Here is a 27,819-nt window from a genome sequence, read left to right as displayed (position 1 = left end):
AAAAAAAAAAAAAAAAAAAAAGACAACTGTATACAACTGTATATTGAATAGGGGGAGTAAAAGAACAGAAAGGGAGGAAAGATTTCTGTATTTCACCAGAACTGATAAAATGATGACACCAACCTAGAGCATTTAACCACAAAAGCTACACAAAGATATATACCATTGATTCTTCAACAATACGGGTTTCAACTGTGTGAATCCACTTATACACGGATTTTTTTCAACCAAATGTGGATTGAACATACAGTAGTCTTAGGAATTCAACACTCACGTAAATGGAAGGCCGACGTTTTTATATGTGAGTTCCACAGGGCCAACTGTGGAACTTGACTATGCACAGAGTTTGATATATGAGAGAGGTCTTGGAACTAATCCCCTGCAGACACTGAGGAATAACTGTACTTAGAAACACTAGAAAATCAAGTAGCCTGGGTGTCGTGGCTCATGGCTATAATCCTAGCACTTTGGGAGGCCAAGGTGGGCAGATGACTTGAGCTCAGGAGTTCAAGACCAGCCTGGGCAACATGGCAAAACCCCATTGCTATAAAAAATAGCTAGGTGTGGTGGTGCATGCCTGTAGTCCCAGCTATTCTGGAGGCTAAGGCGGGAGGACTGCTTGAGGTTGGGAGGTGGAGGCTGCAGTGAGTCAAGGTTGCACCATTGCCCTCCAGCCTGGGTGATAGAGTGAAACCCAGTCTCGAAAGAAAGAAAGAAAAGAAAGAAAAAGAAAGAAGAAAAGAAAAGAAAAAAGCAATGCAACCCATAAAAAATGTTGGAAAAGAGAAACAAAAAGCAAAGGATAGAAAGCAAAAACTTAAATGGCAGAAAGCAGAATTAAGCCCTAACATATAAATAACTGCATTAAATGTGAATGATCTAAATACACCACTTGAAAAACAAAGATTGGCACAGTGGATTAAAAAACAGGATCCAGACTGGCTGTGGTGAATCATGCCCGTAATCCCAGCACTTTGGGAGGCCAAGGCAGGTGGATCACCGAGGTCAGGAGTATGAAACCAGCCTGGCCAACATGATGAAATCCCATCTCTACCAAAAACACAAACATTAGCCGGGCATGCTGGCATGCACCTATAATCTCAGCTACTTGGGACGCTGAGGCAGGAGAATTACTTGAACTCAGGAGGCAGAGGTTGCAGTGAGTCGAAATCACGCCACTGCAGTCCAGCGTAGGAGACAGAGCAAGACTCTGTCTCAAAAAAAACCAGGATCCAACTACAAGAAACTCACTTCAGTTAAGTGATATAGACAGGCTGAAAGAAAAAGAATGGACAAACATATCATATAAACATTAATCAAAAGAAAATAGGCAGGGCTATAAAGTGGATAAAGCAGACTTGAGCCAAGAAAATTACCAGAGACAGAGAAGGACATTATGTAATGATAAAAGGGTCACTCCAGCAAGAATAGCAATCCAGAGGTGCAAAGTATGTGAAGCAAAGACTGACACAATGAAAGAAGAGTCAGACAACTCCACAACTACAGTTGGAGATTTTAACACCCAACTCTCAACAATGGACAGAATTAGAAAGAAAATCAAAGGCCAAGCATGGTGGCTCACACCTACAATCCTGACACTTTGGGAGGACAAGGCAGGCAGATCATTTGAGGCCAGGAATTCGAGACCAGCCTAGCCAACATGGCAATACCCTGTCTCTACTAAAAAATAGAAAAATTAGCTGGATGTGAAGGCACACACCTGTAATCCCAGCTACCTGGGAGGCTGAGGCACAAAAATCGTTTGAACCTGGGAGGTGGAGAGTTGCAGTGAGCTGAGATCAAGTCACTGCACTCCAGTCTGGGTGACAGAGCAAGACTCTGTCTCAAAAAAAAAAAAAAGAGAGAGAGAGAGAGAGGACAGAGAGAGAGAGAAAGAGAAAGAAAGAGAGAGAGACAGACAAAGACAGATAGATAGATTAGCAAGTATATTAAAGAACTTAATAATGCCATCATCCAACAGGAGCTAATCAACATTTATAAACATCACCCAATAACAGCATAATCATAAAACATATGCCAAGACAGACCATATTCTAGGCCATAAAACAAAACAAATTTGTAAGAATTGAAATCATGCAAAAGTATGTTATCTAACTACAATGGAATTAAAAACAAGAAGTCAGCAACAGAAAGATTACAGAAAAATCTCTGCCAAACACTTGGAAATTAAATAAAACACTACTAAATAATCCATGGGTCACTGAAGTCTCAAGGGAAATCAATAAATCCAACTAATTAAATAAAAATAAAAGTACAATGATATAATAAAATTGGGAAGTAGCCAAACCTGTGAAAAGCTAATTGATAACACTAAAAATGCATATACAACAAAGATAAAATCAGCAAGCTAAACTTCCATGTGAAGTACCCAGAAAAGAGCAAAACAAATCCAAAGAAAACAAAATGGAGGAAATAACAATAAAAACAGAAATCAGTGAAAATAAAAACAAAAAAGAGAAATAATTGAATTCTACCAAACATTTAAAGAGGAATTGACACCAATCCTTTACAAACTCTTCCATAAAACAGAAGAGGAAGAAGACAGCCTAATGCATTCTGAGGCCAGAACTACCTTGATTCCAAAACCAGACACAGACACCACAAGAAAACTAATGATCAATATCCTTTATGAATATAGACATAAAATCCTCAACAAAATGTTAGCAAACCAATTCTGGCACTTACAAAAAGTAAAGTCAGCCATAAGGGTGGTCAACATCTATCACTGGGCCCCAGTAAAAACTCAAAACACAGGGTTCAGGGGAGCTTCCTTGATTGGCAGTAGTCTACACTTATTTTCACTCATTACTGTTGGGGGAAGTAAGTGCTGTTTACATAACTCCACTGAGAGAGGACAACTGAAAGTTCTTCCTGGAAGTCTCCTGGACCCTGCCGCATGAGTCTCTCCTTTGACTGAGTTTAATCTGTACCCGTTTGCTGTAATAAACCATAACTGTGAGTATAACAGCTTTCGGTGGGTTCTGTAAGTTCATCTAACAAATTATTAATAAACTTGAGGGTGTTCTTGGGAAACCCCTCAAAGTTTGCAATGACCAAGTAGAATTTACTTCAGGAATGTAAGGTTGGTTCAACATATGAAAATCAATCAATGTAATATACAACATTAAGCTGATTAGGACAAAAACCATACACTTATCTCAACAGATACAGAAAAAAGTCTGACAAATAAAGGACACAAACCATATGTTTATCTCAACAGACACAGGAAAACGTCTGACAAAATCTAATACCCTTTGATTATAAAAACACTCAACAAACTAGGAAGAGAGGGGAACTGCCTCAAACTGATAAAGGCATTTACCAAAACCCCACTACCAATATCATACTTAATATGAAAGACTGGAAGTTTTCCTTACAAGATCAGGAACAAGACAAGGATGTCTGCTCTCGTCACTTCTATTCAACACTGCACTGGAGATTCTAGCCAGGACAACCGACAAAATAAAGTAAAACACATTCAGATTGCAGAGGAAGAAGTAAAACTATTGTTATTTGCAGATATCATGATTTTGGATATAGAAAACCTAAGGAATCCACACAAAAAAAACTATTAGAGCTAATAAACAAGTTTGGCATGGTTACAGGACAAAAAATTGATATACAAAATTCAACAGTATTTCTACACACTAGCAATTCACAATCTTAAAAGAAAATTAAGAAAATAATTCAATTTATAGTAGCATCAGAAAAAATAAAATACTTTGGAGTATGTTTCACCCAAGAAGTACAAAACTTGCACACCAAAAACTACAAAACACTGTTGAGCAAAATGAAAGAAGATCCAAATAAATATAAAATGAACTCTGTATTCATAGACTCAGACTTAGTATTGTTAAGATGGCAATACTCTCTGTGATGACTGATTTTAAGATGGCAATACTCTCTGTGATGACTGATTTTATGTGTCAACTTGAGTGGGCTACAGGGTGCCCAGATATTTGGTGTTATTCTGAGTGTGTCTGTGGGGTGTTTCTGAATGAGATTAACATTTGAATCAGTAGGATGAGTAAGCAGATTACCCTCCCCATTGTGGGTGGGCCTCATCCAATCTACTGAAAATCTGAATAAAATAAAAGGTTAAAAGGAAGAATTTATTCTCAACGCCTGTCTTAGAGCCAGGACACTGGTATTCTCCTGCTTCAGACTTGGACTCAGACTAGAAATTACACCATCAACTCTCCTGGTTCTGAGGCCTTTGGATTTGGACTGGAGCTATACCACTGGCTCTCCTGGGTCTTCAGACTGCAGATTTCAGCCTATATAATCAAGCAAATCAATTGCCTACAATTTCTCTCTCTAAACACACATACACACTCACACACAAACACACACACATACACCTCTATACCTCTTATTGGTTCTGTGTCTCTGGAAAACCCTAAAACCACTCTTCAAATTGGTATGCACATTCCATACAATCTCTATCAAAATCTAAGCTGGCTATTTTGCAGAGATTGACAAGCTGATCCTAATATTCGGATGAAAATGCAAGGGATCTGGAATAGCCAAAACAATTCTCAAAAAGAACAAAAAGTTGGAGGACTCATACTTATTGACTTCAAAACTTACTGCAAAGTTACAGAAATAAAAAGAGTGTAATACTGGCATAAAGATGGATAAATAGATCAATGGAATAGAGAGCCCAGAAGTAAGCCCTCATATTTCATATGGTGAAGTAATTTTCAATAAGGGTCATAATACCATTCAATAGTTAAAAGATAGTTCTATTCAACAAATGGTGCTAGAAAAACTGGACATCCACATATAAAAGAATAAAGCTGGACCCTTACCTCATACTACATACAAAAATTAACTCAAAATGGATAAATAATCTAAACCTAACAGCCAAAACTACACAATTCTTAGAACAAAACAGAAGGGAAAAGCCTCATGATAACAGATTCAGTGACGATTTCTTCTATATAACAACAAAAGCCAGACAAAGAAAAAACTGACAAACTAAACTTCCAAAATATTAAAGACATCAGTGAATCAAAGGACATTAATAACAGAGTCCAGACACAACCCACAGAATGAGAGTAAATACTTGCAAATCACATATCTGATAGGGGATTAATATCCAGAATATATAAAGAACACCTAAAACTCACCACCAAAAAACAAACAACCAAATTTAAATCCAGAGAAAGTACTGGAATAGACATTCCTCCAAAGACATACAAATGGTCAATAAGCAAATAAAAAGATACTCAACATCACTAGTCATTAGAGAAATAACAATCAAAAACAGAATGAGACATTTCACACTCATTAAGGTGACTATTATTTTTTAAAAAAAAAACAAGTATTGGTGACGATGTGGAGAAACTGGAACCCTGTGCATTGCTAGTGGGAAGGTATAATGGTGTAGCCACTGTGAAAAAGCCTGGCAGTTCCTCAAAAAGTTATACATGTACTTACCACATGGCCCAGCAACTGCAATTCTATTCCCAGGTATATAACTAAGAGAACTAAAAACACCACCACAAAAACTTTAACACAAATGTTCACAGCAGCATTATTGATAATAGACCCAAAGTGGAAAAACCCCTAACATCTATAAATTGATAAATGAACCATGAGGTATTAGCCACGAAAAACAATGACATACTGACATTTGCTATGACATGGTTGAACCCTGAAAACAATATGCTAAGTGAAAGAGGGCAGTCACAAGAGGCCACATAGTATGTGATTTCATTTATCTTCAAGGTTCAGAATAGACAAATCCATATAGACAGAGAGTAGATTGTGTCTTCCAGGGACTGGGAGGTGAGAATGGACTGCTGGGCTTCTTTTTGGGATGATGAAAATGTTCTGGAATTAAGTAGTGGTGATAGTTATACAACTCTGTGAATAGACTAAAAACCAATGAACTGTACTCATCACATGATGTATGGATTATATCTCCATAAAAAGAAAAATAAAACGTTTAATTTTAAAAAATGATTCAGAAAACTTCTCTCCAAGGAAACAACAGTATCCTCACCTGCTCATAGATCTCAATGGCTTTCTGGTACTGCTCAAGCTGGGCAGCATATGCTGCCACCTTCAGCAGACACTTGTTTGCTGAGCTGAAATCAAGAAGCAAAGCAGAATGAATAACAAGCCAATGGAAAAATAAAAGATGTGCACTGGGCCTTAGTACATCTTCATTTGGTATAGTTAAATACACTCACAGAGTATAAAAAGAAGTATTTTTTTAATCACACATAATAAAACCCTTTAAATTATATTAAGAAAAGTAATACTTGCCTATTGGATTCTTCTCCTTTGTAATAATCAGCAGATTGTTCATAATGTGCAATAGCCTGAAAACATACATATTTTATTCACACACAATTTATTTGGAGAGTTGCATTTTAAAGCCACATTTGCATAGGTATTTTTTTATAAACAAACCTACTCTACCAGCAAACTTTTCACAACTCGGCCTATTTCTTTATGAAATACAAGAAAGCATGCACCTCTGGAAGCAGAATGCTTGCTGACCATCAAAATCTGTTTCTCCCTCCCCACACGGCATATGCCCAGCTACACCACTTCCTCAGCTTCCTCTATAGCTTCCTCTATAGAGAACTAGCCTGTGACTAGTTCTTTCCAGTGGAATGTAAACAGACATGCTGGGGGCCACTCCCAGGCTTGGGCCATATATCTCACTTTGCATCCTTCTCCAGGCCTTCCACTTCCCATGAGCTAGGATGGCTATGACCAAGTCCAGAGTGACACCGTAAGCTAGACACCCAAAATGGCAGTAACTGTCAGGCAGATTCCTAAATAACTACAAAGGACACAATGTACCTCCAACCCCAGTGTCTCTACCACTGTCAAACCCTTAGCAGCCACACTGGATTGTTAGAGAGGTATGAAGCCCTAATTACACTTTAGGTCTATGACTTGCAGCACAGACTACACCCACTAATACCTTAAGTGTCACCTAGAATAAGGATGTTGCTGTCAATCTAAAAATATATGGCATCAAGTGGAGAGGAAACAGAGATCACAAGCCAGAAAGCTAGAAGTCCCTGTCATGCTGTGATGAAAGTGAAATCAAGCACGTGACAACTCAGGAAAAAGAATTGGTGTCAGCCGGGTACGGTGGCTCATGCCTATAATCCCAGCACTTTTGGAGGCCAAGGCAGGTGGAATACCTGAGGTCAGGAGTTCAGGACCAACCTGGCCAACATGGTGAAACCCTATCTCTACTAAAAAAATACAAAAATTAGCTGGGCATGGTACAAGCACCTGTAATCCCAGCTACTTGGGAGGCTGAGACAGGAGAACTGCTTGAACCTGGGAGGCAGAGGTTGCAGTGAGCTGAGATCGCAACATTGCACTCCAGCCTGGGCAACAAGAGTGAAATTCTGTCTCAAAACAAACAAAAAAATAGGTGTCTACCAGAGTCCAAAACTAAGCAAAATGGCTGAGAAAAGCCAGGAGATAGTGTGTGCTGCTGTTAGCACAGTTTTGTGAGAGCTGAACTCTGCAAAGAATCAGCTGGTTTGCAGACAGTTATAGACAATCTTAGAAATGAGGCCCTCATAAGATTGAAAAAACCTTCTATACCCCAGATAACGAGAGGTAAGTATAAGCAGTTCTTTAAACCAGGGCTCTAGCCAAGTTTTTCTCTAACAGGATCAGACAAGAAATATTTTAGGTTTTGTGCATCTTTGCCACAACTACTCAGCTCTCTTGTGGTAGCATAAAAGCAGTCATAGACAAGATATAAATGAATAAGTGTGGTTGTGTTCCAATAAAACTGTATTTATGAACAATGAAATTTCTAATTTCATATAATTTTACACGTAGCAAATGCTTTTTTCTCTCAAGAATTAAAACTATAAAATCATTTTTAGTATGCAAACATACAGAAGCAGGTGGTGGGCTTGCAGGCTGCTTGAATTACAAAGGTTTCCCAGTAAATGCAAATGAGGGAGCTAGCAGTCTTTGAAAATCTGAGTAAAGGTGCTGCCTTTCTGCCCAAGCCCATTAGTTCAGTGGCTTCAAGGCAGCTCCTAGTGAGTTAGAAGAGAGCCTCAGGGACAAGAAAACAAATAAAACAGGCCATGGAACTATGTTAAAGTTAGAAAAGTACTTAGACCTGGCCCATCAAGCCCCAGGCCCCCAACTCCCTGCAGATGGTGGTGGTGATGACCAAGAGCAGAAACTGAGCTACCAGAAGGCCATAAGCTAGAAGTGGCAGAGCCGGTATCAGCCTCTCAGGACTACAGAGGAACCCTGCCTCAAACATTCACATTGAACAGTTTTGTGAAAAACAGACACTTATACTGTGTTTATATGATTACATTTTGGGTCCATGATTTCAGTCATTTAGCATAACCTAATATGCTCCCCCAAAACACATATTTTGAACATTATTTACAGTAGAAGAAAAGCTGAAAAAAAATTAAGTGGTTACATATAATGGGATACTTGAAAAGTTTTTTTTTTTTTTTGAGACAGGGTCTCATTCTGTTGTCCAGGTTGGACAGGCTGGAGTGGCATGAATACAGCTCACTGTAGCCTCAACCTCCTGGGCTCAAGCGATCCTCCCACCTCAGCCTTCCGAGTAACTGAGACTACAGGCATGTGCCACAATGCCTAGCTAATTTTTTTAATTTTTCATACAAATGAGGTCTTTTCATGTTGCCCAGGCTGGTCTCAAACTCTGGGACTCAAGCAATCCTCCCATCTTGGCCTCCCAAATGCTGAGATTACAGGCATGGACCATCATGCCTGGCCTTCACAGAATACTGAATTTAAAAATGCAGCTATAAAAGAATAGGTATACTATGGTCCTCTTTTTGCAAATACTTAGTAACACACAGAAATAGTCTGGAAGAAAATACTTCTTTGGAACACCTGTCAAAGCTGTTATGTACACACAAATGGGACTACCTGATGAAGGTACATCTCCTCCTACTAAAATGTGGGCTCTGTGAGGGCAGGGCCATGACCGTTTGGCTCACCATCACAGCCCTGAGCCTAGCATGATGCCTGTTTACAAAGTGGGTGCTCAGTAACAGATGCTAAGTGAATGAAGGCAAAGTGCATCACAAATGAAAGCTGCCTATTAAACTATTGCCAGTATCATGATTATGTGAAATACTCAGGAAATAAAAGGTTTTCAGCGAATTTATGATCAATAACCTCCTTTCAACTGGCCTCATTCTCTAAAGTGTTTAGCACCATTTCCCATCAAAATAAACTGGGCAAATCATGATAAACCTGACCAAATTTGTCTGTGAAGAATACTGGATTATATAACCTCTTTTTCAGGACAGATAGAGTATAACTACATATCTTCCTAATTCTTACAGCACCAGAACTCAATGAATAAATAGGGTTGGGTTAAACCATATGTAACTGCTGCTTTGGAGGTTAAAAAAGAAAAGGCTAGATGTTGACAATTTGGTGTAACTTAACACTTTACCAATAATGGCACTGGCTCATTAGAATTTTAGAGATGTAAACTACAGTTACATTTATCACAGCGAAAGAAAAAATTTCAAGTTGGTTTTTAATAATGCTAATTAAACCAATCGTTAAATTCCATGGTTTTCCCTAGTTGTGACAGATTGTACTTGAAAAAAAAGCACAATTCACTGGTTTAACAGAGAAGTTTCAGAGAAGAGACTGGCCACAGGCTATCTCTAAATGTTCACATCTAGTTTGGAATTTTAGCATGTAGTGAAATTTATCAGATACAATCAGATCCTTACACACCAGAAATCAGCCTACCTAGATATCTGACAATCCCAAGGACTATAATAAATGTCAAAAGCAGAACACAGCCACCAATAACAACAGCACACGTAACAATAAATCCAGAAATTTAAGACCAGCTGGTTCTCCTGTTATTTAAGTAGAGGGCCAAGGAGGTCACAACATTTCTGCTTGGGGCACCTAGATGAGTGTCACAATACATGGAATTCTGGAATGAGAAACAAGGTCCTTATGACTGCATCAATGACGCCATAAAGCAAATGCAATTTTCAGGCTTAAGAGTCCACTGTGTAGGTGAAATACCCTTAAGTAGCTTTGAAATGGGATCAATTCTTTTTAGAACAAATGCCCCTAGAGAAGACCTAACATAAATCTGCCATATACACCTATTCTATACTGTAACAAACAGTATTAAATAAGGCTCTCCAGAGGATGAAAATAGAATTGAATTGTATTTCCTGTAGATCATTTTAAAACCATCTAAAAGGACCCATTTATTACGTGGTTCAGTGTTTTACTTCATGAAGTAAAAGAAGCAATGCAGGAGGATGAAAGATCTCTACAATGAGAATTACAAAACACTGCTCAAAGAAATCAAAGGAGACACAAGCAAACGGAAAAACATCCCATGTTCATGGATAGGAAGAATCAGTATCACTAAAATGGCCATACCACCCAAAGCAATTTAGATTCAATGCTATTCCTGTCAAACTACCAACGACATTCTTCACAGAACTAGACAACCCTATTTTAAAGCTGGAATCAAAATCGCATATGGAATCAAAAAATAGCCTGAATAGTCAAGGCAATCCTAAGCAAAAAGAACAAAGCTAGAGACATCATGTTACCCCACTTCAAACTACACTACAGGGCTACAGTAACCAAAGCAACATGGTACTGGTACACAAACAGACACACAGACCAATGGAACAGCATAGAAAGCCCAGAAATAAGGCCACACACCTACAGCTATCTCATCCTCAACAAAGCTAACAAAAACAAGCAATGGAGAAAAGACTCCTTATTCAATAAATGCCGCTGGGGTAACTGGCTAGCCACATGCAGAAGATTGAAGCTGGGCCCCTCCCTTATACCATATATAAAAATAAACTCAAGATGGATTAAAGACTTAAATGTAAAACCCAAAACCATAAAAATCCTGGAAGACAACCTAGGCAATACCTTCGTGGATATTGGAACAGGCAAACATTTCATGACAAAGACACCAAAAGCAATTGGAACAAAAGCAAAAATTGACATATGAAACTTAAGAGCTTCTGCACAGAAAAAGAAACTATCAACAAAGTAAACAGACAACCTACAGGATGGAAGGAAATACTTGCAAACTATGCATCTGACAAAGATCTAATATCCAGCATCTATAAGGAACTTAAACAAATTTGCAAGAGAAAAACAACTCCATTAAAAAGTGGGCAAACGACATGAAGAGATACTTTTCAAAAGACATATATGCAGCCAACAAGCATTTTTTAAAGATCAATATCACTCATCATTAGAGAAATTCAAATCAAAAGTACAATGAGACACCATCTCACACCAGTCAGAATGGCTATTATTAAAAGTCAAAAAACAACGAATGCTGGTGGGGTTGTGGAGACACTTATACACTGTTGGTGAGAGTGTAAATTAGTTCAACCATTGTGGAAAGCATATGATGATTCCTAAGAGAGTTGAAAGCAGAACTACCATTCAACCCAGCAACCCCATTACTGGGTATACAGCCACAGTAATATAAACGATTCTACCATAAAGACACATGCACATGAAAAGTTCACTGCAGCACTATTCGCAACAGCAAAGATAAGGAATCAACCTAAAAAAAGCCCATCAATGGTGGACTGGATAAAGAAAATGTGGTATATATACACCACAGAATACTATGAAGCCATAAAAAAGAACAAGATCATGTCTTATGCAAAAACACAGATGGATCTGGACGTTATTATCCTCAGCAAGTTAATGTAAGAACAGAAAACCAAACACTGCATGTTCTTAATTATAAGTGGGAGCTCAATGATGAGAACACATGAACACAGACACTGGAAACAACAGCCAGACTGGGGTCTACTTGAGGGTGGAGGGTGGGAGGAGGGAAAGGAACAGAAAAGGTTAACTACTGGGCACTGGGCAAAATACCTGATGAAATAATCTGTACAACAAACCCCCATGACACAAGTTTACCTGTATAACAAATCTTCACATGCAGCCCTGAACTTGTTAAAAAATTCTAGAAAACCCTAAAACATGTTATACGTATTTTTAAGGTTTCACAAGATTTTTATTTGTATTAGGTATGTTACATCTGCTTGACTTATCAGCTACTAATATACTCTATCTCAAAAAAAGAGGTAATATGAAGCTATGAAACTACACACTTCACTGTCCACTAAAATCTGTGAATGATCTAAAATCAGAGAAGGGACATTGGGTAGGAGCACTAAATGAGAAGAAAGTGATCTGTAACAAGGCAGATATAAGGTACCTTGGGTGTAACTGATTTTTCAAACATGAATTTCACAATCCACCAACCACAATCTGGTGAGTACAACCAGGGAAGAGAAGGTAATAATACTTCCTTTTATTATTTTTTAAGAGGAAGTCTCACTATGTTGCTCAACTCCGGGGCTCAAGCGATCCTCCCACCTTGGCCTACCAAAATACTGGGATTACAGGTGTGAACTACCATGCCTGGCCAGGTAATGACGTTTCTAAACAACTCAGAAGCTTAAACATTAGGGACCCTAACAATCTGTGCCTGCACGTGCATGTATGTGTGTGTGTGTGTGTATGTGTGTGCAAGTGTGTTCAGTAATATTCTTAAATTGCTTTTGTTGTTGTTTTTTTTTTTTTTTTTTTTTTTTTTGAGATGGAGTCTCACTCTGTTGCCCAGGCTGGAGTGCAGCAGTGCCATCTTGGCTCACTGCAACCTCCACCTCCTGGGCTTAAGAGATCCTCCAACCTCAGCCTCCCAAGTAGCTGGGACTACAGGCACGCACCCCCATTCCTGGCTAGTTTTTTTTTTGTATTTTAGTAAAACGAGGATTTCTCATGTTGCCGAGGCTGGTCTTGAACTCCTAGGCTCAAGAGGTCCTCCTGCCTTGGCCTCTCAAAGTGGTAGGATTATAGGCATCACACTGTACCTGGCCTTTTTATTTTTTTATTTTTTTCAAGAGGAAAAAAGAGTATGTCACATTTCATTTTATCTGCTCTCAAGTTTATGGAGACCCATGTGTTGGAGACCATGCCTGGGCAGCAGAAATGACAAAGCACTGCAGGCTCCTGCCCCAGAGTGCCCTTCTCACCACTGTGAAAGAGGAAGCTGGAACAGGAGCCTCTGCTGGCAAAGATGCTCTGTGCACAGTGCTCATCCCCGCAAGACTCACTCAAACCTAAATAAAGATACTGTGGCCATCGCAGACACCCTGACCAAATAAATACCCCAGCCACACCAGACCCATCTCCCTCCCGTTCCATCATCGATTCCACACCACGGAACAAAGGAGGTTCAGGTCCAGCTCCATCACCTTTCTCCAGGATCCACAGATAACCTTCCAGAAAGAAGGTTCACATGCACATGTCAATGCACAGGGTGGCCCTGACTTGATCAAGATCAGGGAGTATCCTCAGAAAAGTATGGCAATTATGAAAAAAAAAAGGCCGGGCGCGATGGCTCAAGCCTGTAATCCCAGCACTTTGGGAGGCTGAGACGGGCGGATCACGAGGTCAGGAGATCGAGACCATCCTGGCTAATACGATGAAACCCTGTCTCTAATAGAAAATACAAAAAACTAGCCGGGCGACGAGGCGGGCGCCTGTAGTCCCAGCTACTCGGGAGGCTGAGACAGAAGAATGGCGTGAACCCGGGAGGCGGAGCTTGCAGTGAGCTGAGATCCGGCCACTGCACTCCAGCCTGGGCGGCAGAGCAAGACTCCGTCTCAAAAAAAAAAAAAAAAAAAAAAAAAAAAAAAAAAAAAAAAGACGTCAAATAATAAATTATAACAAATATGATCAAATTTTGTGCTGAATAACAGGTGAAGGTCACACAGTCAAAAGAGTGAATGTTAACAATGCCAGTCCAATTTTAGTACTGCCTAGCAGATCTTTCCCCAGACCAAGAAGACTCCATTTGGTATGGTGGAGGTAGGGATAGCATTTGTTTATTTAGTAAATATTTAGACCCCACTAGGTCCCAGAGCTCTTGGGACACATCAGTAAAGCGAAGACAAAGCTCTCTGCTGACATGTGTGCCTATTCTGGCAGAGGGAGGGAGACAACCAATATGAGAATGATGAGCAAGCCTATGAGAGGGCATGTTGTAAGGTGGTATCTGCTCAGCAATACAAGAAGTTAAGTGAGGTGTGTGGGGAATCTGTTATGCCTTCCTGGGGGGCTAAATTAACTAGGGGGTCATAATAGGCCTCATGGAAAAGGTAATAAATGAGCAAAAATGGAAGGGCATGGAGAAGTTAGCCAAGTGGACTTGAAAGATGTGAGGAGTCAGCCACATGGACATCTGGGGAAGAGCTTTGCAGACAGAGGAAAACAAGGGTACAAAGGTCCTGAGGCAGGAGTGCTCATCTGGCACGTATGTGGAACAGCAAGGAGGCCAGGGTGGCTGTGCAGGGTATGCAAGAGGAGGAGAGTAAAAGAAAAGAGGAGAGGCCAGGCCACACAGGTACATGGGGAGTATGGGGCTGGGAGGAAGCAATTCAGTGGAGCCATGAAGGCTCTGCACAGCTCCAGTTATTCCTCTTAGTGAAAGGGAGCTAATGAAAGGCTGTGAGCAGTGGAGAAACAGAATATGATGCAATGCTTAGAAGGTTCACTCTGGCTACTCTGTGGCAAGGGGATGTGGGGTTGGCAAGGCAGGGGGAGCAGAAGCAAGGAGACCGGTTTGAAGGATCCTGCAGCGATCAAGTGCGAGCTGGGAGACAAGGTAGTGAGTTGTGCCGAGACTTGGGAGCAGGAAGGACACTGCTCACAAAAACCGCTCACAGGTTGTAGAGAAAGAGAAAAGGCAAGGAAGCCTGTAGTTTAGGGGGAAACACTGGGTTGGGGACAGGGCGTCTAAGACGGGAATCCAGTCCCAGACAGGTTAGAGATGACTGCTGGACAAAGTGGAGAGGTCAGCAGGCAGGTGGATACAGGAATCTAGCATTTGGAGAGAGGTCTGAGCTGCAGTCAGATTTGTGAGTCACTGGCATACAGATACTTAAAGCCGTGATGCTGACTGAGTGTAGAGAGGTCACCTCTTACGCTTTCTTCACTGGGCCTTAGAGTACTAAGCAATACAGCCGAAGGTTCTTTTGGCAATGCTAACGTTCTGACGTGAATCAGAGAGTGGAAAAAACAGGTGATTTCTGTAAATCTTAACCAGCTCTCATGTCTTAGATGCCAATTCCAGGAAAACAGCCCACTATTTTAGCCAGCTAGACCCTAAAAGTCTCCAGGCAAGGCCATCTATGATCGCTCTACACCTATGATCACTCTCAAACTGAGGACAAGAGAGTTCTTTGAGTCAGCTTATCTGCCTACTTCACATCTGAGGAAGTGTGCCCACTGCTTACCTTCTCAATGTCTACAAGTTCAGTCTCATAGATCTCTGCAATAGTAATGTGGTGCTTGGCTGCAATTGTAAACCTTCCCTAGGGGAAAAAATAAGAAACAGTCACACATCTGTTTTCCTATCTGAATGCCAGTTTGGGAACATAAAAAAGAGAGAGAGCACTCTAAGCCATCTCAAGACTCCACCCCACAGCTACTCAAGCAATGCAATGTCTTACCATGTCTGTGTAAATGTCGATGGCTGCATTTAAGCAGTTGATAGCCTCTGAAGCGTAGGCATTTAAGAAAAACAACGAAAAAATCCATTCAGTCAAAGAGGGTTCAGGTGAGGCTGTCTTCTTGTCTGTTATTAGAACGTTAATGAGGTATAATTTTGGAGTGGAGGGTGGGCAGGTTAGTTAGTGAGAAGCAAACAAAAATCATGCACAAGTCCAGATTCATCAGCATGGTTTGTTCCCAGCAGCTACAGTGTAATTTAGGGAACTGTAGCTGGAGTAACATTGTCTTAGTTACTCTTAACCTTAAAGTGAGGACTCCATCCAGGCAAAAGACTGTATTATAAAAAAAATAAAATCATGGAGGTTGTCACCAACACTGGTAAATTATATCTGCTAAAATATGAATGCAAACATATTTCTCATTAATACCATGCATATATATTAATTTTGGAATATGGCATCACATCACAAGAACGATCACCTCAATAGATTCTACTCTCCATGCAGCCAAAAGCAAAAGCACTTTGAAACGCCTATTCAAACAACCCTTAAGCAAAGTCAACATTCTGTATAATGTTCAAAGATGCTAAATTGTAGCATACTAACAAAATGAAGAAACAAATCTAATAAATAATAATGCTAATAAATTATACTAATTTTCTTAAAAAGTGAGCCAAAAAATTTTCCCTATCATAAAATGATGGTGTTTATAATGCTGGCATATAATAAGCTCCAAGTTTATTACTTTTGGTTTAAAGAGGCAGCAAAGTAGAATGGCCTGACTACAAAATTAGAAAGGTAAGCAGATAAACAAAAATTGAAACAATTTCCCTCTAAACTACATAAAAAATGTGGATCCCTGTTATACCTTTAAAAATACAGAATATAAAGAGAAGAATTATCTATCTATAATCCCACTCAAATCCGCTGTTAGTACTCAGATGTACTTTTCCTTTGTTTATTAAACACATTTCTATATGCACAAACTTTTTTCTAAAATGAGATTATACAACATTCAATCTCATGTGCTTCTTTAATTGCCATGTAAACATTTAGCAGGTCACTGAAGATTCTCTGAAACCAGGGATTTTAATGCCTGCACCATAGTCTAAAGTACTGATGCATTACAATTTTACCACTCTAACAGCTCATTTAACCTATGAGTTTTTCACTTTGGGAAATAAACTGTGATTAATCCTTATACAAAAGGTCGTGAAGATACCCTATTTCTTTATGACATATTTATTCTCAAAATTTGGGATATGGTGTTAAACAAAATGGACTGCTAAAAGAAAAGGAAAACACAAAATTTCTGCCATGCACACGGGTGGAAAGGAAGAAATACTTTTAACTACACTCTTCTAACCAAAAAGAAATAACCTTTGCAAAATTTTATCACATTAAATATCCAATTGCATTATTTCCTCAAAACAAATACTTTGAAAAACACTTTTTAAAAAACCAAATGGATACTGTATGAATAAGACTTTTTAACAATTGAATATTACAATTTCCCATTAACTGGATCTGAAAACTCCTTAGGTATTTAGGAGTAAGGGAACATAAGAGTTTCCTTTTATGAACAATATACATTTTCACAAAATTAAGATATAAGAAGTCTTAGGTAAAATCAAAGGTTATTTCCAAAAAATTCTCTAAAATGCAGTATAAATGGAGTTTAATTAAATGATGCTATAAACTAAACAGCCAGTATAAATTTAACATATTTTCTCCTCATAAAAGCCCCCAAATGATTAAAAAATAAAAATCCCTAAGGTTATCAAAATTTATCTATTATTTCAAAATACAAAAATTCCTTTTTACCAGGACTCGAAAGGACACCAACACTGACCTTAACGTTGAGGGAAGTACTGACTGGTTAGTTACACACAGAGATGGGCATGCTATGCGCCTGGCTGCCTTACCTTGGGGATCTGCCTTTTTGTAAGCATTCCCAGCATCCACAAAGCTGGTAGCGGAGTCATGTTTGCTCTGAAGCTGCATGTGGAGCTTGGCTGCCTGACAAAATGCGTTTCCTGCAGCTGAAGAAGACAATACAATTAAACACAGAGGAATAAGTCCCCCCCAGAGCAACCCATGCTCTAAGTAGTGGACCTCCCTATTATATTCCACTGAAAAGAAGCATTCTAGTCAGAAGCAAAAATCCATGTGGTCCAGTGCACCTCGGGCAAATATAAAAATAACCAGAATCAAGTCAAACAGCAATGAAAGCTTCTCCATCTCAGCCCCAGCAGACTTTCCAAGTGTCCCTGGGCACTAAGCCACATTCCCTGATCTGACCATTCAATACCAAAAGCCAAGTCTTCGGCTACTGGATTCAATTCCACTAACACATAATAAACACCAGCTAAGGGCTTCAAGCCACGAATGATTAAAGAAAGGTAAAACACTAAGCTCAAAGATATTTGCTCACTTTTCTTAGTGTCTTCTAGACTTAGCTGTCAGAGTGGAAGAAACTGCCAAGGAAGGGCTTCGTGGATAAAGTAAGTTTCCTAAAGAGTGAAAATCAGGCCCACAATTTTGAAATCCATAAAAGTCTAAAATCCAAATTTTTTTCTTTAGTTTATAGCAAAATCTGACTGAAATTTATACGAGGTTTAATCTATTTTACCCCATTTAGTGTGAAAATTTACACATTTCCCTGCAGAATCACTGATGGATCTGGTTGTGGGGTACTGCCCAGGTGTCCAACTGGGACATGGGACAACATACAAGGTACACGACCTAATCTTTTTCAGAAAAGGTTTTGGATCAGGGACCATGGATTCTGGAGTGCTGGAAAAGAAAGAGGGAAGGAATTGCTAGCAGAGGAGTCACATGAACATTGAAGAAATGCTTGAAGGTAAGAAAGGGCTGGAAGTGGAGGCCAGTGACAAGCCTGCCATGACTGGAGGAGGGCAGTGGAAATCAAGGCTGAAGCTGCATCAGGCCACTTCTGAGAGGGTTTAAACATCAACAAGGGAAACTTCCTGAGTTCAGGGAAGCAACATGGCAGAGTGCCTCCGAAAGAGGAGTCACATTGGGGAAGTCAGTACAGTAGAAATGAAAAGGAAAGAATCTGATCTACCACGAAAAGCATGGTTAAGAATATCACAAAGCCTTTAGGTCTCTAAAAAAATTATCATAAAGCAGTACTCACTGCTGATATTAAACATTTGCTATACATTTTTTTGTGAGAAAAAAAGTACAATTCTTTTCTTTTGTTCAAGACAGGGTCTCAATCTGTCATCCAGGCTGCAGTGCAGTGGCGTGATCACAGCTCACTGCAACCTCTACCGCCCAGGATCAAGAGATCCTCCTACCTCAGCCTCCCAAGTAGCTGGGGACACAAGCGTGTGCCACCACACCTGGCTTTTTTTATTTTTAATTTTTTAAAATAAATTTTTGGCCGGGTTTGGTGGCTCAAGCCTGTAATCCCAGCACTTTGGGAGGCTGAGGAAGGTAGATCACCTAGGTCATGTGGCAAAAGCCCATCTCTACAAAAAATACAAAAAAATTAGCCGTGCACGGTGGCAGATGCCTGTAATCCCAGCTACGTTGGAGGCTGAGGCAGGACAACTGCTTGAATCCGGGAGGCGGAAGTTGCAGTGAGCTGAGATTGTGCCACTTCACTCCAGCCTGGATGACAGAGCAAGACTCTGTCTCAAAAAAAAAAAAAAAAAAAAAAATTTTTGTAGAGACAGGTTCTTACTATGTTGCCCACGCTGGTCTTGAACTTCTGGGCTCAAGCAATCCTCCAGCCTTGGCCTCCCAAAGTGCTGGGATTACAGGTGATTATACCTGGCCATAAACATCCAATTCTGCTAAAGCTTCAGTTGTATCTCTTGTTCCAACTCCCTCTCCCCAGAGGAAATGCATAATTCTCACATGGGTTTCTGAACCTGAGGGCAAAGGGACAGTACAAACTCTGGAGCCCACCTGCCCAGGTTCAATTCTTGCTCTGTACCTCAGTTTCTGATTAAAAGAGTACCCAGGCATCTTTGAAAAATATGTAGCCACCAGCATGACATGGGTAGTGCTATGATCTGAATGGTAGTATCCCCCCAAAATTTGTATTACTGGAGCCTGATATCCAATTTGACAGTGTTACGAGGTGGGGCCTTTGGGGGAGTGACGAAGTCATGAGAGCGCCATCCTCATAAATGGGATGAGTGCTCTTATAAAAGAGGTTGAAGAGAGCTGCCTTGCTCCTTCCACCACATGGGGACACAGCAAGAAGGTGCCATCGTGGAAGCTGAGAACAGTCCTCACCAAACACAGGATCTGCTGGCACCCTGATCTTAAACTATCCAGCCTCCAGAACTCTGAACAATATATTCATTTTCTTTATAAATTACCCTAAGGTATTTTGTTATAGCAGCAGAAGAAAGCAAGGCACTGAAGAATCAGAGTAGATGCCAGCCTCAGGGCTAGAGCTGGAACTGAAGAAGCCCTGCTGGCCCCTGGTGAATCATGAGAGGCTGGTAGGTATCCAGGAGGGGCAAAGGCCACTACCAGGGCAGTGGCCAGGCACCTGGGGTACTTGGGGCAGCACTTAACCATGAAGTGGCAGCTCAGTAACATATCTGGCTAAGTGGGAGCTTTGATGGGCTCTGCCTCAGAAGAAGGTAGTAATAGCTTGGACTTCCCAAGTAAAGTGCTTAGAAGGGCCTGACTCACATTATACACAGTGGCCACTTTCATTATTATATGCAAATCTAGCCTTAGATCACATCTGCGGTCTGGCATGTTAAAATGCCATCATTTTTTTACAACGTACATCCTTGCTCTCCTGCTGGCATTTCATTTTTAGTAACTTATCTATGTTTCCTGTCCCAGAATCAGTCATGGTCCATCCTTTTCTTGCTCAGTAATACCACAACACCCAGGCTCTTCTAGGCTACCTCCATTTCTCCAGACAATAGTAAGTGCTTTAATTTTACATTTTCACATTCCCACATTCCAAAACGAGTTGCTGGCTTACTTTTTCACTCTGACTATTCATTCCAATCACTAATAGCAAATGCGAGCTCGGTCTATCTAAACTTGGAAGTATCGGGCCGGGCACAGTGGCTCATGCCTGTAATCCCAGCACTTAGGGTGGATCATGAAGTCAGGAGTTCGAGACCAGCCTGGCCAACATGGAGAAACCCCATCTCTACTAAAAATACAAAATTAGCTGGGCATGGTGGCGCATGCCTGTAATCCCAGCTATTCCGGAGGCTGAGGCAGGAGAATCGGTTAAACTCAGGAGGCAGAAGTTGCAGTGAGCCGAGATCGCGCCACCGCACTCTAGCCTGGATGACAGAGCAAGACTCCATTCTCGGAAGTGAGGGAGGGAACTTGGAAGTGTCTTTAAAGGAGCATATATTAAATTAAATGGCCTCTGAGAAGCCACACAACTTGGGCTAAATTTCCTCACGTGCAAAACTGGTATAATACCTGTCAGGATGATCTCTCAAAAACTGAGTATCAAACAAATTAGCTTAATCATTATGAAAGAAATTTTAAAACTATAAAGAGATGCAATGCTGTTATGATCATCACCAATGCAACATGGATAGAATTTCAAGGAATCTAATATTCATCCACTCAACAAATATACTGAGCACCTATGACTTTGCAGGTAATAATCCAAAGCCTGGAGATACAGCAGAGATAAAACACACAAATGTGGCCTTCCAAGATTTACTTTCTAATGAGAATCACCATATAATAAAAACGTAAATATAAATCAATAAAACATTATGTAATTTATTTTTGCTAGATGGTGATAAGTATGTTGGATGAAAAAAAAAACAGTTTCCAGGAAGGACAAGTTTGTTATTTTTAAAAGGGGTGGCCAGAGAAGACCTCACCAAGAAGATGACAGGTGAAGAGGGAGCTGAAGGAAGCAGGGACCCAGCAACATTCTGTTTGGGGGAAGAGTAGGGAGACAGGGGGAACAGTATATGTGAAGGCTCTGAGGTGGGAGCTGGGTGCACAAGGAAGGGAATAGTCTTTGAGGGCCACTACAGGGAGGTCAGCTCTTATTTGGAATGATATGACCTTACTTAACTTGTGTTATGTTACTTCATTAACACATTTATGCCTAGTGTTCCTTTACTGGAACGCTAAGCATGTGGAAGGTATTTATATCCTATCCTACTGCTAAGGTCATCGCCAAGGTCTGATTTCCAAAATTCAAAAAACTGCAACCTCAGACATAAGTGGAAACAGACTGGAAAAGTGCAGAAGTATGGCGATGTCAGGAGGCTGGAACGTCATCCCAGGCAACAGATAATGGGTGGTGCATATACGAAGCCTTAGTTATATACATGATCAGTGGCCTCCCTGAAATGGAATTTCCAAAGGTTAGAATATCTGATCACCAGATACAATTAGTAATAAGTGGTCTCAGCCAGGCGCAGTGGTTCATGCCTATAATCCCAGCACTTTGGGAGGCCGAGGTGGGTGGATGGCCTGAGCTCAGGAGTTCGAGACCACCCTGGGCAACATGGTGAAACCCCGTCTCTACTAAAATACAAAAAATTAGCTGGGCGTGGTGGCACGTGCCTGTAGTCCCAGCTACACGGGAGGCTTAGGCACAAGAATCACTTGAGCCCCGGAGACAGAGATTGCAGTGAGTCAAGATTGCACCACTGCACTCTAGCTTGGGCTACAGAGTGAGACTTTGTCTTAAATAAATAAATAAATAATAAATAAATAAATAAATAAGTAGTCTCTTCAGGTAAGATCACTTTTTACTTACAAGACCTGAACAAAACAAAAGATGGAATGTGAAACAAACTGTTTTCTCCTCCATTTTAAAAACACAAGATAATTCAGGCATAAGTGTGTTTTGAAAAATAGCATATCTAAAGCCTTAGCTAAAACTAAACTTCTTATAAAGATCTTACCTTTTAGATTCAACTAGCTCAAAAGCATTTTTCTCCTTTGAAATGATTTTAAAGCGTCTGCCTTGAAACAGCTTGTAGAGGGCAAGAGTCCCACTTCCAATCCCACAGCAGCTGTGAGCCAGAGCTCAACACCCATGTCCCCTGCTCTGGTCAACGGTGGTCTCCATTTTCACTACAGAAATATCCCATCACTAAGGCGTGAAAGATCTCTTTCGCTGAAGGGAGAGGGATGAATTTCTCTGAAAGAGCCATCCCATCTCAGACCAATGAAAATAATAACCCTGTGAATTTTGTTATGCCCAGTCTCACTAGGTAGAAAGCATTACTTTAAAAAATAACCATGAGTCTCTTGAGGTTAATGTAAATTCATCCCCCTCCCCCCAAACCACACTGTTGTAGTTCTCAGTGGAATCACAATCAGTTATTGCATAGCAGGGAATGGTCATTCTCAACCAATGTTCAGGTAAAGAAAACCAGGCATTTCTCTTTATCCCACTAGTTTTAATGACTTTTATTCCAACTTTCATTCCTTATAGCACTGTATTTATTTAAGCATATTAGTAAGAAACAAAGATTACTCTAATTCCAAGTAATTTTAACTATTTTTAGTTACCACATGCCTACTGTATTAAGAAGTTTATGGAAACTAAGACAGATACTGTCCCTGTACTTGAACTTAAGCCAGGCTTTCCAGCTTCATTCACTTAGAGCACACCCCTTCAGTCTCCATGTCAGCAGCAGCCAAGCCAGTTATTCAGCACTGACACCTGTCTCTGGGGTCAATAGTCTTGCTCATTAAGGGGAAAACAGTCATTTCTTCCTTCAAAGTGATTTTAAACCATTTGCCTAAAAAACAAACAAATACTTGTACATACCACTCCAATTTTTAGCCATCTTGAACATGTTTGCAGCTCTGGTATACATTTCACAAGCCTCTTCTATTCTTGTGTTTCCTCTGAGAAAAAGTTAAAAAATAGGTTACATTTTAACAACCATCCACATCTCTAATTCTCCCTCCCTCAAATGATAAACATTTAGTATGTACTTGCTATGTGCCAGACAAGCATTACAGAATCTTAACCTCTGTTTAAAGGAGATACTCTTACTATCCCTGTTTTCCAGATGAGAAACTGGGGTGTTAAGTGGTAAAGTAACTAGCCCGAGGTGACATGGAAAGGATAGCTCAGAATTAAGACTCATACATAGGGCAAGGTATGATGGCTCATGCCTGTAATCCCAGAACTTTGGGAGGCCAAGGCAGGCAGATCACCTGAGGTCAGGGGTTCAAAACCAGCCTGGCCAACATGGTGAAACTGCACCTCTACTAAAAATACAAAAAGTAGCTGGGTATGGTGGCAGGCACCTGTAGTCCCAGCTACTTAGGAGGCTGAGGCAGGAGAACCGCTTGAACCTGGGAGGAAGAGGTTGCAGTGAGCTGAGATGACGCCACTGCACTCCAGCCTGGGCAACAAGAGCAAAACTATGTCTCGAAACAACAACAAAAAAAAAAAGGAAAAAAAAGGAAAAAAAAAAAAAGACTCAAACACAGATCTGGCTGACCCCAGAAACAGAGGGGTTACAGACTAAAGATGTTACTCTGATTACATCTTTAATCAGAGTCCTTCCATCTATAAAAGTTGGAAGTTTTATATCAGCCTGAGTAGTTAAAAGTAGGTTTTTCAAAGGACATTAAATTTTGAAGGATAAAGACATCTTTTCCCTGTTATCTCCCAACAGTTCAGCATTATGTTTATTCAGAAGCCATATCAGATGAGAAAGTGGCTTTCTACATTCTACAGCTGTATGATGTCAACTCTGGTAAGGGCAAGTCCTTCTCTAACCTGGAGGAGGCCTCAGGGTCCAGCCCAGTATAGAAATGCATTTTGCAACACCTTGAGAAATGCATTTTACAACACCCTGAGAGAAGGGTACCTCCACTGTTGCTTGAACATATACAGTTCTGCAAAGTTCTTCACCAAGCATCTGACTCCACTGAGGGACAGCTCTAAGCTACTTGGAAATTTCTTTTCACATAAAAGCCAAAATTATCCACCGTAATCCTCCAAGAGTTAACTTTGCTTTTACTATGCTAAGGTCCCTCCATGAAAGACGTTTATCTTGTCTATATACAATCATAAAATAACCAGTGGAAAACTGAGACACAGTAGACTCTGTACAGTACACACAACAAGGAACTCAGTGGGGTATGGACATAAGGACTCAGAGACAGGAGAGGTCGAAGCTGACACTGGATGCTGGGCCTGGTATGAACACATGTACATGAAAGAGTGCAAACACACGTGCCAGGAACTCCAATAAACTCCAAGCTCCAGCAGAGGAGCTTGCAGCTCCGTGTCAATACAAGTCCTAGAGCAGAGCAGAGGCTGGGCATACGGCAAGGCTCAGGTGTGACTCAGACCTTAGGCAATAACTACCAACAGTTTGGCCCTGGACTAGTTCTTTAACTCCTTCACACCTCAGTTTTGACATGTGTAAATTGAAGATAATATTATGTATACCTAGGAGTTATTATGAGGATCAAAAGAAATAATCCATATACAGCTGTCACTGCAGAGCTTCACCCAGAGTAGGTACTCAATCAGAATGGTTATCATATCTAGATCCATGTATGGAAGGCATAAAAACCTTTGCAAATACTACATTGTATGTCTCATAAGGAACATATTATCTAGAATAAATGCAAATCAAAACCACATATGTGATACCACGTGGCTCCTGCTAGAATGGCTAGGATGGGCTACTGTCTGTCAAAAGACAGAAAATAACAAGAGTCAGGGAAGACATGGAGAAACCTTATATACGACTGGGAGGAATATAAAAGGGTGCAGCCACTTTGGAAAATGGGTTGGCAGTTGCCCAAAAGGTTAAACCTAAAGTTACCACATAACCGAGCAATTCCATTCCTAGGTACACACCCAAGAGAAATGAAAATACTTCCCAGCAGGGCAGGGAGCCTCACGCCTATAATCCCAGCACTCACGCCTATAATCCCTCCCACCTCACGAGGCGGGAGGATCACCTGAGGTCAGGAGTTCGAGACCAGCCTGGACAACATGGCGAAACCCCATCTACACTAAAAATACAAAAACAATTAGCCAGCATGGTGGTGCATGCCTATGGTCCCAGCTACTTGAGGGACTGAAGTTGCAGTAATCCAAGATCGCACCACTGCACTCCAGCCCACCAGTCTAGGCAACAGAGCGAGACTTTGTCAAGAAGAGAAAAGAGAGAAAGGAAGAAAAGGAAAGAAAAGAAAAGAGAGAATGGAAGCAAGGACGGACACATATCCACACAAAAACTTGTATGCAAGTGTTCACAGCAGCATTAATCATAATAGCTAAAAAGTGGCCAGGTGCAGTGAGTGGCTCATGTCTGTAATCTCAGCGCTTTGGGAGGCCGAGGTGGGTGGATCACTTCAGGGCAGGAGTTCGAGACCAGGCTGGCCAACTTGGTGAAACCCCCATCTCTAGTAAAAATACAAAAATTAGCTGGGTATGGTGGCAGGGACCTGCAGTCCCAGCTACACGAGAGGCTGAGGCAGGAGAATCACTTGAACCTGGGAGGCAGAGATAGTGTCACTGTACTCCAGCCTGGGTGACAGAGCGACTCCGTCTCGAAACAAGAAAAAAGCTAAAGAGTGGAAACAACCCAAAAGTCCATCAACTGATTAACAGATAAATAAAATGTGGTATACACACACAATGGAATATTAATGGGCAAGAAAAAGAAATGAAGTACCAATACATACTACACCATGGATGAGCAGTCACAATGATTCCATTTATATGACAGGTCTACAGTACGCAAATTTTTAGAGACAGAAAACAGGTCAGTGGTTGGCAGTGCTATGTTTTGAATGTTTTTGTCCCCTCCAAAACTAAGTTAAAATGTAATCCCCAATGCAACAGTGTTGGGAGGTAGGGCCTACTGGGAGGTGTTCAGGTCATGAGCGCTCTGCTCTCATGAATTTATTAAGGCCACTAATAAAAGAGCTTGTGAACGGGAGGTTCCATTTTCCCTGGTTCTCTCTTCTACCGTGTGAAGACAAAATAAGAAGGCCCTCACCAGATACCAGACGCTGGTGCCTTGATCTTAGACTTTCCAGCCTCCAAAACTGTGAGAAATACATTTCTGTTCTTTATAAATTACCCAGGCCAAGGTTATTGTGTTACAGCAGGGCAAAGCAGGCAAAGACATCTAGAGGTGGGAGTGTTGGGGAAAAACAGGGAGGTGAGAGAAAATGACAGCTAAATGGTACAGGGTTTCTTTCTGGGGTGATGAAGATGTTCTAAAACTACGGTGGTTGCATAGCCCTGTGAATATGCTAAAAACCTCTGAATTGTACATTTCAAATCAGTGAATTGTATGGTATGTGTATTAAATCTCAATAAAGCCTCTTCCCTAATACACACCAAAAAAAAATCAAAAAACAAACAAAAACCTTTGGGGACTATGTTACACAGTGAAAGATGGAATGGCAACAAGCCATACCAAACATGAAGTATCAGAGTAAGCTACAGGTTTCTCTCACACCTTCATGTCCCTTTCCCTCCACTTCAAATCTACACATTAAAAAGAAAAGAAAAATACCTAATAAGTTTCCTAAATGGAAAATTCCTGACATGAAAACGTTCTCAACCTTAGCCATACCTCCCTTGGCGTAAAGTCTTGCTACTTTCCTGGGTCTTGTTTTTCTAAAGAGTACTGGGAATCTTGAACTGTAATTATAGTTCAATCACTCTTATTAAAGGTTTCTAAATAAAACTAGCTTAATTAAAATGTATTTTATCCACTTATTTTCAGAGACAGATACAGCTAGAATTAACAGAGTTCCTACATTATTCTAGGTTTTATGCTAGATACTTCCATATATGTTATGTCATTTTCATTATTACAACCATGGAAGACACTATCTCCATTTTACCAAAGAGAAAATGGTATATAGAGGTCAATGGCTTATCCAAGGGATTCAATTTAAGCCAAGGTCAGTACCTGACACTTGACTTAAAGTTCAGTGATCTTTGAACCTTGCAAAACCATGAGATCCTCATGTCTCCTGAAACAGAATCACCAGAGGTAGCCCCACCTTAAAAATCCATTTGTCATAAACCGACCATAACTTTAAAACTTCATGAAAAAATGTACTTTTGAAATTACCCCGATGCATATTTTGTTTTATATGAAAATTAATTTTTTGTAAATTTTATGGATAAGAATTCAGAATTTGCATTCAAAGTAACAACTGTTATCCAGAGGTCTCACAGTGAGGCAGAAGATCCTTGGAAACAATATTCTGTGAGGAATCCATATTACACAGTGACATAAGT

At 40.4% G+C, this 27,819-nt stretch overlaps 1 protein-coding gene across 3 annotated transcripts in view; it reads right to left on the bottom strand.

The window, feature by feature from the left end:
- Window positions 1-27,819, bottom strand: part of NAPB (NSF attachment protein beta) — a 52,623-nt gene that overhangs the window by 10,407 nt on the left and 14,397 nt on the right. The window contains exons 2-7 of one of the 3 annotated variants that reach the window (XM_017860096.1): window positions 23,347-23,426; window positions 17,498-17,614; window positions 15,573-15,619; window positions 15,357-15,434; window positions 6,298-6,353; window positions 6,032-6,116 (exon numbers count right to left, since the gene is read on the bottom strand). In XM_017860096.1, coding sequence (XP_017715585.1) covers window positions 6,032-6,116; window positions 6,298-6,353; window positions 15,357-15,434; window positions 15,573-15,619; window positions 17,498-17,614; window positions 23,347-23,426 — 463 coding nt within the window. Of the gene's footprint in view, window positions 1-6,031; window positions 6,117-6,297; window positions 6,354-15,356; window positions 15,435-15,572; window positions 15,698-17,497; window positions 17,615-23,346; window positions 23,427-27,819 lie in introns of all 3 variants that reach the window. The other 2 variants (XM_017860095.1, XM_017860097.1) reach the window with 2 other exon arrangements.

Source organism: Rhinopithecus bieti, unplaced genomic scaffold (genome assembly GCF_001698545.2).
Source record: "Rhinopithecus bieti isolate Rb0 unplaced genomic scaffold, ASM169854v2 scaffold_49371, whole genome shotgun sequence".
Lineage (NCBI taxonomy): Eukaryota > Metazoa > Chordata > Mammalia > Primates > Cercopithecidae > Rhinopithecus > Rhinopithecus bieti.
This window is presented reverse-complemented; position numbering and strand designations above follow the sequence as displayed.